This window comes from Prionailurus viverrinus, chromosome E3, assembly GCF_022837055.1.
Source record: "Prionailurus viverrinus isolate Anna chromosome E3, UM_Priviv_1.0, whole genome shotgun sequence".
Classification (NCBI taxonomy): Eukaryota; Metazoa; Chordata; class Mammalia; order Carnivora; family Felidae; genus Prionailurus; species Prionailurus viverrinus.
Genome location: NC_062576.1, coordinates 37,700,875 through 37,714,861, shown reverse-complemented (window position 1 = coordinate 37,714,861; position 13,987 = coordinate 37,700,875). Strand labels below are relative to the sequence as shown.

At 49.6% G+C, this 13,987-nt stretch overlaps 1 protein-coding gene across 3 annotated transcripts; it reads left to right on the top strand.

The window, feature by feature from the left end:
- The first annotated feature begins 3,759 nt into the window (after positions 1-3,759).
- ALG1 (ALG1 chitobiosyldiphosphodolichol beta-mannosyltransferase) lies at positions 3,760-13,867 on the top strand. Of its 3 annotated transcripts, XM_047839084.1 has the most exons (13): positions 3,760-3,972; positions 4,891-4,968; positions 5,086-5,189; positions 5,642-5,790; positions 7,259-7,348; positions 7,654-7,764; positions 8,194-8,315; positions 8,507-8,545; positions 8,858-8,917; positions 9,726-9,836; positions 11,040-11,154; positions 12,052-12,127; positions 13,207-13,867. In XM_047839084.1, the coding sequence occupies exons 1-13, from the start codon at positions 3,765-3,767 to the stop codon at positions 13,336-13,338; spliced, it is 1,395 nt and encodes a 464-aa protein (XP_047695040.1). In that variant the 5' UTR covers positions 3,760-3,764; the 3' UTR covers positions 13,339-13,867. The 3 variants fall into 3 exon arrangements, with proteins under 3 accessions (XP_047695040.1, XP_047695043.1, XP_047695041.1); XM_047839085.1 differs by lacking the exon at positions 3,760-3,972 and having other exon boundaries at positions 4,955-4,968; positions 5,628-5,790; XM_047839087.1 differs by lacking the exons at positions 3,760-3,972; positions 5,086-5,189 and having other exon boundaries at positions 3,989-4,968.
- Positions 13,868-13,987: the final 120 nt, after the last annotated feature.

The following is a 13,987-nucleotide window of genomic DNA, read 5'->3' as shown; positions in this document are numbered from 1 at the left end:
AGAATATGAGCTGCAAAGACAGAGCACATGGGTACTGAAAAAATTTCCTAGATAATCACATTTAAAGAAAAATAGAGGGGGTGCCTGGGTGGTTCAGTCGGTAAAGCATCAGACTTCAGCTCACATCATGATCTCATGGTTTGTGAGTTCAAGCTCCGTGTCGGGCTCTGTGCTGACTGCTGACAGCTTGGAACCTGGAGCCTGCTTCAGATTCTGTCTCCCTCCCTCTCTCTCTGCCCCTCCCATGCTCATGCTCTGTCTATCTCTGTCTGTCAATAATAAATAAACGTTAAAAAATTAAAAAAAAAGAGAGAATGTGTACCTGGGTGGCTCAGCCAGCTGAGTGTCAGACTCTTGGTTTTGGCTCAGGTCATGGTTCATGAGTTTGAGCCCCATGTCAGGCTCTGCATTGACAGCGTGGAGCCTGCTTGGGATTCTCTGTCTCCCTCTCTCTCTCTGCCCCGCCCTCATGTTCTCTCTCTCAAGATTAATAAATAAACTTAAAAAAAAAAAAAGGTAAAGAAAAGCAGGTGAAATGAATTTTAATGATCTATTTAATTTGAGCCAATGGATCCAAAACATCATTTCAACTTATAATCAATATAAACATGATCAACCTTGTAACATTTTTAAAAATATCAGTTTTCTCAAATTGAGTCTTTGAAATCTGGCATTTTACACTCGAGGCACATTTCAACTCAGGCTAGCTTCATTTCAAGAGCCAAGCAATCACATGTGGCTTCTGTATTGGACAGAGAAGACCCTCAGCCCTTATTAGCTCATTCAGTGTGAAAGCACATCTGTTTTCCTGTGGGAATTTTAATGTTCATTTACTAGGTGCTATCCTGAACCTTGCTGGATGGTTACGTGATGTGCACCGTAATAATGTTAAAGTCCAAAAAATTCTGAAGTTAGAAACATATCTGGCCCCAAGGGCTGCAGTTAACAGATTACAGATCTGTAAAAATAATAAAAATACCATCACCAAAATGTGCATCTTGATGGTCTCCGTGGGCATGCTGTAGGCCAACCATTTAATTTCATTCTTGTCCTTCCTTCCCCCACCCCCACCAGCCTTTTTATACATTTTTCCTGAACATTTAAAAATGACAGCTTTATTGAGATGTAATTCACATACCATAAAATTCGCCCTTTTAAAGTGTACAATTCAGCAGTGTCTTTTAAAGTATATTCACGAGGTTGCTCAACCAATGTCTGATTCTGTCTGATTCTGAAATATTTTCCTTCCTCCCCCTCCCCCAAAGAAACCTGTAACCATTAGTGGTCACTCCCCATTTCCCACCACCCCCGCCCCAGCCTCCTCAACTCTCCAGCCCCTGGCAACCACTAATCTACTTTCCATTTCTATGGATTTGCTTATTCTGGACATTTCATAGAAATGGAGAGTTATTCAATATATGATGTTTTGTGTCTGACTGTCTTCATTCAGCATAACGTTTTCAAGGGGTTCATCTATGTGGTGGCATGAATCAGGACATCATTCCTTTTTATGGCTGAATAACATTCCCTTCCGTGTCTAGATCACATTATGTCCTATCCATTCATAAGCTGATGGACATTTGAGTTATTTCCACCTTTGTGCTATTGTGAGTAAACATTCATTTACAAGTTTTTGTTTCAAAACCTGTCTTCAATTTTCTTGGGCACATACTTAGGATGCAGTTGCTGGGCCCTGTGGTAACTCTATGCTTAATTTATTGAGGAACCACCAAAGGATTTTCCACAGGGGTCGCATCATTTTACATTCCTACCAGTGATGATGTATGAGAGTTCCTCATGCATATGTTTTTGTGTAGTAACCCCATGATACTGCAGTTATACTGTATATTTTTGTGTGTACTGTATCTATATTGTGCCTTATACATAAAAAGAGCTAGATTCCCCCCCACACACAACCATTTTTTATTCCTTTGGGTGTACCATTGAGAATGAATGTTCCAGGTAAGAGTTGTCACTATCACCACTTCAGTTAATCCTTAAAACAACCCTGAAGTGGGTACTTTTGCTATTCCCTTTTATAACTTAAAATCTGAGGCTCTAGGGGACGGGGTAAGTGACTTCTTGTGACATATTGCCTCACAGCTAGTATGAGGTGTGCAGGAATTCCGATCCTTGAATCCACAGCTTAACCATGAGGTGATCCTGCTAGGGTTCAACCTCCCATCTCTGGAAGGGGAAACAACCCCCTCCTGACCTCTGGAAGGACTGAATTTTCCATGTGATGTATGCCAAGTGGGCAAGGAGAACAAGCCAGGGCTGGCTGAGCTCCAAAGCACCCCAAGCTGGTGATGCATCTTGTCCCTTTCTCTCTAGAGAAACAATCCTCACTCGTTTTCCAACTGGGAATTCAGCTTCCAGAATGTGACATTTACTCTTGGTTTGTCGTATCCATGGCACCTGGTCCTTATCCTCATAGATCATCAGAACAGGAGGGGCTGAGCTCAGAAGTCCCCTCTTTTAATTATAGGTCAGAAAAGCCAACTGATTGAGAGTGGCTTATTCCAGATCATGGAATCCATGAAGCTGAGGTCTCAGACCCCAGCCCCATCTCACCACAAAAGGGTGCAGAGAGTGGGCAGGGCATGTGCTCCAGCCTCTCAGACCCTGCACCTGCATCTGAGGGATTAAGGAGGCTGCCCTCAGTGTCTATTTGCTTCTCTCTCCCATCTGTACATATGTACTCATCTTTCCTTTCCCTCTTTAGCTAAAATTTCAAGCCCTGCCTCTGTCACATACTGACTAATGGTGTGACCTTTAATGTCCTTATCCATAAAAAAGGAGTCACAAGACATGGTGGGAAGCATATGCCAAGTCTTGACCTGGGCTCTAGGGACTCGGGAAACACATCTGCAAGGTGCTGCCTGTCTAGGCTCTTATTGAAGGAGGAGAAGCTGTTTTGTTTCCTTGTCCAATGCATGAGTGCGTTAGACAGCTGGCGGGCGGTTGGTGCTCTGCAGGTTCTAGGGCAGCTCCCACCCAGGGCAGTGAGGGTGGCTTCACCATCCTGCTGTCGATGTTTCTTAGCAAGGGGACCCATTTCAAAGTGAAAAGGCTATCACGTGGACACACACTGAACTCTTCGGTGTGACTACTTTCGAAGGTAAAATGAAAAGGTCAGTGGCAAAACTTCCCTTCTTACGACATAGACTTAAAATCATATTTTTTACTTCCTTCTCTGTCCTTTTCCTTTACATTTTAAGTGTTTCATTCAAGTACAACATAACATCCTGAAAAATGAACAAGTTTGTTGCTTGATGAATTGTGTCAAAAGGATCACCCCCACCTTATCAGCACCCAGGTCAGTAGAGAGAACCCACCAGCTTCACTTTGGCTCCCTCCCACTCACTCCCCGACCCTCGAAGGCAGGTCACTCTCCTGACTTCTAACAGTTAAAGTGTGGTTTTGATTATATACATGTGGAACCAGCCAGTGTGTACTCTGGCATTGGCCTCTTTTCTTAACGTTATGCTGATGAGAGTCATACAAATTGTTGCTTCACTGTATTTTGAAGTTATCTTAGAATTTTGAAAAAAATTGTTCCTAGATCCTTACATGGAAGAAGCTTTACCTTAATACCACTAATTTTTGGCCCCCAGAGGCTCCTGGGAGGTTCAGTGGGCCGCCACTTAGGGAACCACTTCCCCACCTTCCTTCTCTCCGCCCACTTCGGAGGCTGGGTCTTTGCGCGTTGAGCACCCGGCCCACAGAGGGCCGTCACGTGACTGCCATCCGGCTCGGCCAAGATGGCGGCCTCCTGCGTGGCCGTGTTGGTGATGGCCGCATCCCTGCTGCTGCTGTTGCTGGTCCTGTGGAAGCGCTGGCGGCGGGGGCGAGCGGATTGGCACGTGATCATTGTGGTGCTGGGCGACGTGGGCCGCAGCCCCCGCATGCAGTACCACGCACTGTCGTTTGTCAAGAGCGGCTTCTCCGTGACCCTTATGGGCTTCTGCAGTGAGTGCTCGGGGTCTGGGAGGGAGGCTGAGCTCTCAGCCTTTAACCCGCGGCTTTGACCTGCCCAGGGGGGCCGGGACGGGGACGTCCCTTTTCTCCCTCCTCCCTCGGACAGCTCTCCGAGATTGGGTTTATCTAGTTCTGGCCAGGTTTCTGCCCAGCTTCTGCTGGGTGGGTCTCTAGGAACAGCTGGCGTTAGTGGAGTGCCTGCCGTATGCCAAGAGTGTGCTAAATTAAGTGAACTCATCATATAGTCTCACTTAATCCTCCTAGTGAGTGCAAAGACGGACTGGAATCTAGTGTGTGTGTGACTCCGGGGCCAGTGCTGCTAACCATAGCTCCTTGTGGCTACTTTTGTCAGGCTGTGTCTCGGGACAACTTGTCTCCTCTCCATCCCACACCCTCGGTGCAGAGCTGTGCAGGCAGGAGAGGTTTCATTGTGCTGCATTTCCACCTTTTACTCTCAGTGTGCAAAAGCAGGGGTGTCTGCTCCTTCATCCTCCTCCAGGACGACATCTTTAGAGGGTAGCTCAACCGTGTATCAGGGAAAAGGGGGAGTAGCACTGGTTGCCTTTGGTCTCTGTTTAGATTCTGCTGTGGGAGGGTGCAGGAGTGGGGTGAGACTTCCTAGGGGTCTCCCTATGGTGGGATAAATCCACCATTCAGGGACTCTAGATTATTTTGAGTGCCTACTATGTGCCAGACATTATGTTAACTAAATAAAGGTGGACACCATTGAGGCCCTCCCTCTCTGGGGGAGACTCTGGACAAGAAGTGTCCTCATGCTCTGTTCTGGCTATGGAGGAACAGAGAGAAGTCTTATTTTCCAAAAACACTCTTCACTATTCAGCCTGAGCTGGGGGATCATCTGACTTTATATTGCCCTGTCTAGTGCATTGAAGGGGACATTCTTTTCAGACTCCAGACCCTATGATGAGCTCTTGCAGAACAACAGAATTCAGATTGTGAGTTTGACAGAACTTCCAAAACTTGCAGGTAGGATGCTGTCAACTCCAGATTCCTTTGAATCTGTGTGTGTGTGTGTGGGTGAGGGGAGGACCCGCACATTACCAAGAATTCCTTTTGGAGTAACGGGTGTTTTTTGACTTCCAGTTGGGCCCCACATTTTTCAGTATGGAGTCAAAGTTGTTTTTCAGTCAGTGTACCTGTTGTGGAAGTTGATGTGCAGGGAGCCAGCAGCCTACATCTTTCTCCAGGTAAATGTCAGTCTCCTCTTGCTCTCTCGGAACGATTGTTAAGTTTCCTTTACTGTCCAGCCTTTTATTTTATTTATTAAAAAATTTTTTTTAATGTCTCTTTATTTTGAGAGAGAGACAAAGTGTGAGTTGAGGAGGGGCAGAGAGAATCTGAAGCAGGCTCCAGGCTCCAAGCTGTCAGCACAGAGGCTGACCCGGGGCTTGAACTCACAAACTGTGAGATCATGACCTGAGCTGAAGTCGGACACTTAACCAACTGAGCCACCCAGACACCCCTTCCTTTATGACTTTTATACTTCTTTTTTGGTGAGAAGAGAGTGTTATTAATTATCAGGAGGTTTGTAAAGATAAATTGACTCTTTGTTATGTATGTTGCAACTGTTTCCACTCAGTTTATTATTGTTGACCATGGTATGGGTTTCCTTCTCTTCATTTTAGTGTCTCTTTCCCAGAACCCCCCGGGCCTGCCTGCCATTGCTGTGTGCTGGCTTGTGGGCTGCCTCTGTGCAAGCAAGCTCGTCATTGACTGGCACAACTATGGCTACTCCATTATGGGTTTGGTGCATGGTTCCAGCCACCCGCTTGTTCTCCTGGCCAAGTGGTAAGGGTCTTGGAAGAGGGTGCAGACACCTTCCCTGAACCTTGGTAGGAAGAAGGGCCAGTGCAGAGACCTGGTGAAGCTGTCCCCTGTGTGCTCTTTGGGGGTGAGAGCAAGGCTGGGGAATTAGGCTGACTTGGGTTACAAGTGACAGAAATAGCCTAAGGCAAGGAGGGCATTTGTTGGTCCCTAAAACTGCAAAGTCCAGAGACGTGGCTGACTTTAAGCTCAAAAGGGCGTTGTCAGGATCCCCTCTCATTTCTCTCTCCACACTCCGTCCTGGAGGTGTTTCTTAGGTGCTGGGAGCTCTCCCGGCACTCAAACCCCCACTGACAGGCTCAGTGGAGACAGGGACCCTTTCTGATTGGCTTGTGCTCCTCTGCCAGGCTCTGACACCCCACTGAGGTAGGGGGGCTGCAGTACCCGATGTCTCAGGCTTAGGGGAAATGCTCTTCTGTGAGACCTGGGGTCCCAGGTGAACCCAGACCAGATGCCCAAATAAAAACTGAGGCTGCTGTTAGACAATGGGACTCAGGCAACAGCCTGCTGCAGTCAGTGAGACAGGGAGAGGGAAGAAGGGCCTGTGGGAGCAGGTTGGACATGGAGCAGGAAGAGTCATGTTCTCAGCCTGAGTGGGTGACATCTGCTGCCTCTCTCTGAGGGACATTCACTGAGGGTGGTAACAGCTGCCGCAGCAAACGATCAGTGCGTACATGCTGCATGTCAGGCTTCAGGCCAAGCCCTTTATCCTGTTCAGTCTACACACCCCCTGGTGAGAATGTCCTGTGGTCACTCTCCATTTACAAGCCAGGAAACCAAGGTCGAGCACCATTTTGCTGCTTGCCACACAGCTGATATTGTTGCATGAGGATCAAAATTCAGTCCCAGGGTGTCCAGCTCTCTCGCCTTCTCTGCATCCTGAGTGAGGAGCTGGCTGTGATAAACCAGTGGCATTGAACAACCTTGTGTGCTCCTTCCCTTTCTGGTTCTCTTTCAGTTCTGCCCTCAGATCAGGGCTCAAGTCTCAGGTGGGAGTTAATCTGTCACTAAGGCCTCTCTAACATTTTTAAAACCATCCCTTGGTAACGCACAAGCCTCAGCCCCACAGCCTTTGCAGCAAGAGCACAGTGTGGCTAAGATTAATAACGAGGCCTTTACTATATTTCTTTCTCTTGTGGCAAGAGAGACTAGATTTTCCCTTCTTTAGAGATAAGGTTTCTAACCGTATTTAAGCTGAAAAGCGATATGACTTAAAGAAAGGGGTAGAGGAAATAATAGTACAGATGGAACTCAGCACAAACTCTGGGAAAGTGCCTCACCAGCAACCCGATTTGGGAGACCCCAGCTCTGTGTTCTTCTGCATCAGAAGGTGTCAAGTCATGTGGAGGTGGTGGTGGTGGTGGTGGTGGTGGTGGTGGGGCCCAAGGCCCAAGGCCCAAGGCTCTGGGCTGACAGTGATACGTCTTTTCAGGTACGAGAAGCTCTGCGGGCGCCTGTCACACCTGAACTTGTGTGTGACCAACTCGATGCGGGAAGATCTGGCACAGAACTGGGGCATCAAGTAGGTGCCTGGGGAGGCGAGGGGTCCCAGCTGCAATGCCTACTATGTCCTATTGGCAGGGTGTCTAGAAATCCCTAAGGGTCTGGGAGAGGGTTCCTGGTTTGGGAAGCCAAGGGAGCAGGAAGAGGCCAGATGGCCCATGCACTTTTGGTCTTAGAACATGTCTCTGTGCTTCCCCAAGCAGGTCTTGTCCTTGTCTGAGACTTGGATCTTCTGAGCGCTCTTATTTTCTTGATCCTCTTGGATCATGTATTCTGTAGGCTTTTCTCTGGCTCTCTCTAGAGCCCTCAACGATCTCATTGCAGAGCCGTGACTGTCTATGACAAGCCAGCATCTTTCTTTAAAGAGACGCCCTTGGGCCTGCAACACCAGCTCTTTATGAAGCTGAGCTGCACCTACTCTGCATTCAAGGCCTGGTAGGTCTCCCATCCCATCTTTATCTCCCTTCTCTTGTGTTTGCAACTGTCTGGCCTCTCCCCCCATGTCCTTGCTGCCCCATGTCCCCTGTCTGCTCACTGCTAGCCTGGCCTCTCTCATCTTCTGGCTGCAGACCTGGGAATCCACTAATCCAGGGGTTGGCAAACTATGACCACAGGCCTGCCACCTGTCTTGGTAAATAAAGCTTCATTACAGTGCAGCACATGCATCCGTTTTTGCATCGTCCCTTGTTGCTTTTGCACTGCAACAACAGAGGAGAGTTTGCAACAGAGGCTGGATGATGGTTTTGACATGGCCACGTCCTGACCTTTGGGAGCCTGTGGGCTTCACTCTGGTAGGAGATGGCTCTCCTGGGGCCCGAGGGCCTGCTTGACACCATCTCATGGGATCTGTTTCTGTTCCCTCAGCTCAGAACCCCTGGACCCAGACACAGAGAGGTCGGCCTTCACAGAGCGGGATCCTCAGAGTGGGGTGGTGACACATCTTCGTGGGCGGCCGGCCCTGTTGGTCAGCAGCACGAGCTGGACAGGTCTCAGGACCCTTCTGGACCCTTGGGGCTTGTATGAGCACCTGGCTAAGCCTGCATTATCCTTGCCCTTGCCAGGCCTGTGCCCCACATGTATTTAAGGACATTGGGCCCTGATGAGAAAGGGGAGGTATTGAGTTGGGAGGGAGGCATCTAGAAACCAGCCCGTGACATTTAGGTTTCTTTTCTTACAGAAGATGAAGACTTCTCCATCTTGCTGGCAGCATTAGAAAGTAGGTGTGTGGCTTTGATCAGGAGCTGGGCTTGTTGGCTCTTGAGCTGTGAGGTGCTCACCTGGCCTTGCATGGTGTCTTTGGCAGCATGTTCCTGCCCCCAGGGCCACTGGGTAGGCCAGCCTAAGGACACGGTGGTGGAGATGGTGCCTCTGATCCCCATTTGGGTTACTGAGTGACCAGACCCTAGGTCTGAAGTGCCACCTCTGGGAAACTGATCTTGTGGTTGGGAGAGGCGTCCCCCCAGTGCTCCCCCAACCGCTCCTCACCTGACAAGAAAATCCTGGTTATCATTTATTTTTTTATACACAGAGTTTGAACAGCTGATCCTGGATGGAGAGAGCCTTCCTTCTCTGGTCTGTGTGATAACAGGTATTGCCAAGGATCTTCCATGTTCCCATATTAAAGGGGGGCAGTGGAGGGGGATGAAGGCATCTTCCTTTATTGTGTGCCTTCCCCATGCCAGGCATGTGATATTGTTGTGTTGTTAATTCTGACCACAGTTCTGTGATACAGGATTTTCTATACCAGCTTGACAGAGAAGGAAACTGAGGCTCAGAGGGGCCTGACAGCAGGGCATGGTTTCTAGTTGAATCTTGGATAGCATGGCCTCAGAGATGCTGAGCTTTCCACTCTTGCAGCAATTTCCAGGCATCTTTTTTTTTTTTTTTAAATGAAAGAATCCACATTAAACTAAAGAGTTCAATGTAAAATTGCTTCCAGAGTAGCCCAGGATGGGAGATAGAAGCAGAAAGCTGTGGTTGAAGCAGGGTCCTGGGCCTGCTGCCCCAACTTGCATACTCCCCTCTTCCTGGCCCCAGAGCTCGCAGGGGTGGCTAGGAGCCCACTGCACACACCATGCCACCTGGGGCATCAAGCAGGACACAGGGCTGTCTGGGTGAGAAGTTGTATCCAGCTGGCACTCTGGTGCCTCGCCAGAGTTTATCTTGGCCACCTTCCCAGCCTGAGACCCACTGATGCAGGTTGCTGGGGGAAGGGCCGTGGCCTCACTGGTCAGCGTGCATACCCCTGAGGGGTCTGGAAGGGGCCACATGGGGACCTGATCACAGCTGTAGAATGTGGGCCTTCTCCTGACACCTGTGCAGGGGTTCTTAGTCCCAAGGCCATGGGATGGAGCCAGAGATGGGCCCAGTGCAGTGACTCACATTTTCTCTGCAAGGCAAAGGGCCTCTGAAGGAGTATTACAGAGGCCTCATCGGCCAGAAGCATTTCCAGCACATCCAAGTCTGTACTCCGTGGCTGGAGGCTGAGGACTACCCCCTGCTTCTAGGTAAGGGCATTCAGTAGGGGGACTGCAGGGAGAGAGCTGAGGGTTAAACAGGAGTATCTTATGGTACGGGGGACAGAGTTTTCCTGAAAAGGGCCAGATAGTAAGTGTTTTATTTGCCTCTGTTGTATATTCTTTGTTTTTATAACCCTATACAAATTAAAAGTCATTTTTAGACCAAGGGCCATACACACACAGGCCTGAGGCTGGATTGGATCCTGATCGAGGGCCACGTGGGGCAGGGGGATGCCATGTGCCAGGAACTTGTTGGAGGAGCTCTTGGCTGTACTTGGGGGAGATCCAGGCTGTTTCCTGGTGTGCCGGTTCCTCCTGCCTTTGGGGCCTGGACCTCTTCTCCACAGGTCTGGGAGGGTTCTGTCCTCTTATTCTCCAAGCCCTCCACTTAGTCCTGCTTTTCCATCTGGGCAGAAGGGCTGGTCCTGGGCTTGGGTTGGGGTCCACGTTCCCCAGGTCTGGGAGGGCAGTGGCTTGGGAGGTGTAGAAATAATGTGTTAAATAGCATTGACTCCCCTATGTCTCCCTGGCTTCCTCTGTCTTCCTTTCTCTGGGAGGGGTGTGTTGGCCTAGTGCTGATGTATCTCCAAGGCCTCATCTTCCCGCAGCCAGTGAGCAGTCTCCAGCGGAAAGCCTTTGGTTGGCAGGGGTTTTCTAGCCAGTGTTTAGTGGTGTCAGGTTGTTTATTTGGCTTTATTTTCATAGAGACAGCTGGTTTTCTGTTACGTTTTTTTCCCCCCTCCTTACTGTGATAAAACATACAATAAAAATTTGCTATTTTAACGATTTTCCCATTTTAAAGTATATGTACAACTTGGTGACATTAATTATGTTCAGTGTTGTACATTCATCGCCCTATTTCCAAACTGTTTTCATCATCCCAAGCGGAAACTCTGAACCCCTTGAGCAATAATTGCTACAGGTTCTTTTTAAAGAAATTGTGGTTAAGTAGACAAAGGGGGTGTGACTAAAGAAAACTACTCGTGACAGGCAGGTAGTTTTCAAACAGGGCCGAGTGGCTGGGAGTGGCAGTTGGGGAGGTCTGCTGTGTACTTGGCCTTCTCCAGCCTGTGGCATTATTACCCACGTTCCATTCCCCACTTGGGGTGTCGATCCACAGTCCTTTCAGGGTTTGTGTTCCATGGGTGCATGGGTGGTGCTCTGACCACTCCCTTTGCCCCCACCTCGCAGGGTCGGCAGACCTGGGTGTGTGCTTGCACAAATCCTCCAGCGGCCTGGACCTGCCCATGAAGGTGGTGGACATGTTCGGGTGCTGTCTGCCCGTGTGTGCCGTGAACTTCCAGTGGTAGGAGCAGAAACTGAATCTTCCCGGGGTTCGGTTCTCAAGTCAGCTGTGGGGGTGGAGGGGGGGTGTTGCCAGTGAGGTCAAAATTGCTCAAGGAATTGCCCTGGAAGATTGTGCAGCATTGCCAGGTGGTCTTCTGGGGGGAGGGCCCTTGGGGTTTCTGTGGGCGGGCTGCACCCTACTGAAGGGGTGGGCTTCCACGGAGAGCTGACGTCCGACAGAAAACATGTGTCTTCTCTACTTAGGGGGCCTTTGCTCATGGATAGACGGGTGGCTGGTATTGACCGCACAGTTGACCTGGTTTTATTTCTCTCTTTCTGAGCTCATACAGTTGAATTGGAATCCGTTAAATGAGTGTAATTCTCTGTCACCACTTTTCCTGGTGAAGATGGTGTTTGGAGAGGGTGGTGTTACAAGAGGTTCAGTACAAGAGAAATAGTAGCTCCACCACTAGCTCAGGAGCCAGCCTCTGAATGGGAAATAGCCTCTGTTAGATCCTGAGCTCTGGGCACATTGGCATCAACTCCCTGGTGACCCAGCAAAGTCATCCTTAATATGTGAAGTCTACCTCCACTGGGGTTGCCTTTCACCTTGTTTCTCTGCTGTGCAATTAAGGAAAACATGGAGAACTCGCTGAGCACATAGTCACTGAAAAGAGCATAGAGCAGAAAAGGTCAAATGTGTGTTCACTGTACCTCCTCTTTGGAATCATTTTGGATTTTTAATGTGTATCCCTGCAGGCCTTTTTTCTATTCAGATGCTAAACCTGAGACTCACTGAAAGCAGACTGTTCTGACCCCTGCCTGGCCTGTGGGAGGGGTGGTGTGGGAGGCTGGGTGGGCACCGTAGGGTTCGGGTTTCTCTAGGCACCTCTTGGTTCTGTGATTCCCTCTGCAGCTTACACGAGCTTGTGAAACATGACGAAAATGGCCTGGTCTTTGAGGGCTCTGAGGAGCTGGCGGCTCAGCTGCAGGTAATCACGTCTGCCCCCATGCCAGGGCACCGACCCACGCCCCCCGATTCTTTGCTCCTGTGGCCGGCCAGGCTGGATCCGAGAGCTAAGGCTGGGAGCAGTGGTCTCAGAGGCTGGGCCTCAGTGGGCTCGGGGGTCTGGACATGCTCTGACTGCCCTCTGGGTTTGTGGAGCTTACACCACACAGATGATGCCAGAGCTGGTAGACCGTGTGCTCTGTCTAGGGAGCGACTGGTTCTGAGTAGGAGGGATGCGTGAAGGGGGCTTCCCAAACTTTCCCTGAGGGTGGGTGGGAGTCTTCAAAGGGCACTTACTACAAAAGTAATACATCATCATTCTTCGCAGTTGAGACCAGGGGCAGCAAACTTTCTGGGAAGGCCCAGATAGAAAAAGTTTTAGGCTTTGCCATAGTCTCTGCTGTAACATGAAACCAGCCACGGACAGCCTGTGAATGAAGGGGTGTGGCTGTGTTCCAATAAAACTGTACTTACAAAGACAGCTGGGGGCCAAATTTGGTCCACTGGCTTAGTTTGGAGACTCCTGATAAAGTTTAGCAAAGCTGGAAGACTGCCTAGTTCCAGCATGTGGGCTGGACGGTGCTGGGCAGAGGCTGAGGGTGGGTGCTCTTGGTGGACAGAACATTGCTGGAGTGGCCTGTGGCTGAGCAGGGCACAGTGGGTGGAAAATGCTGCAGCCTGGCTGCACTGTTAAGTAGGAGCAGAGAAGGGGAAGGAGCACGGGCCAGGGTGTGAGGGTTTTCTTGTGCCCCATGAGGAAGGGGCTTGCTGGGTCGGGGATATTCCGGGTCAGAGCTGTGTTTTGAGAACATTTAATTAGCCAAGCCTGCCATGGAGGCTGGGTCAGAGCAGGAGGCCTGCTGGGGGCTCCAGGACACTGACAGTGGTTCTTGAAGTGCAGTGACAGAGGGTTTCAGTAGCATCACTGGCCTGGCTGCCTGTGATTGGAGTGGGACCAGAATCCAGGCTGCTGGGAAGGAGGAGGGACAGCTCTCTGGTGGGACCTGGGATAGGGGTGGGAAGCAGTGATGAGGTAAGTTCTGGTCTTTATTTTTCTTCTAGATGCTTTTCTCAGCGTTTCCTGATCCTACTGGCAAACTAAGCCAGTTCCGGCAGAACCTCCGGGAATCAGAGCAGCTTCGTTGGGATGAGAGCTGGAAGCAGACGGTGCTGCCTTTGGTTATGGACACATGACCCTTTGGGCCAAATACTGAGAGCTCCTGAGCGACGCCCAATTCCTTTTAGTCTCTTCTAGCCTATCTGGCCTTGACAAATGCTTTAGAGCAGTGCCTCCCAGTGGACAGCAGCTGGAATGACGGCTGTGGAATGAAGTGTTTTTATGACCCAGTTTGTGGCCCAAGAAACTGGTTCACCCTGGTTTCCTCCCTCGAGGCTCTCAATCACTCCTCTCCTCCTGATCTGAGTCTTTCCCCCCAGTATTATTACTTTCCTGTTGTTTGCACGTGGCATCGTCAACATCTCTTAGGCCTGTTATGGTGTCTGCCTTTCCCAGCATCTGCCCTGTTGTGTCCCTAGTATTGTCTTTCCTGCCTTGAGGACAGGCACTGCAGTCTGCTGCCTTGTAAGAGTTTAATAAGACGTGCCACATGTACAACAGGGTTGGCTTCGTGATGGACGTGGGTCCAGGCACCGGTGGGGGGAAACATACTTGATCTGTTTTTATTTGCCCAAATGAAATGCTTGTTTCTGAGCCAAAAATTCATTTTTGATTTATGGAGGTTTGTTTACTTAAGAGCCAGAACTAGTGATAGAAAGGGGCACCCACTTGAATGTATTTTATTAGAACACAGTTTGTGGTTCCTGATTCTGAATTTAACATTCT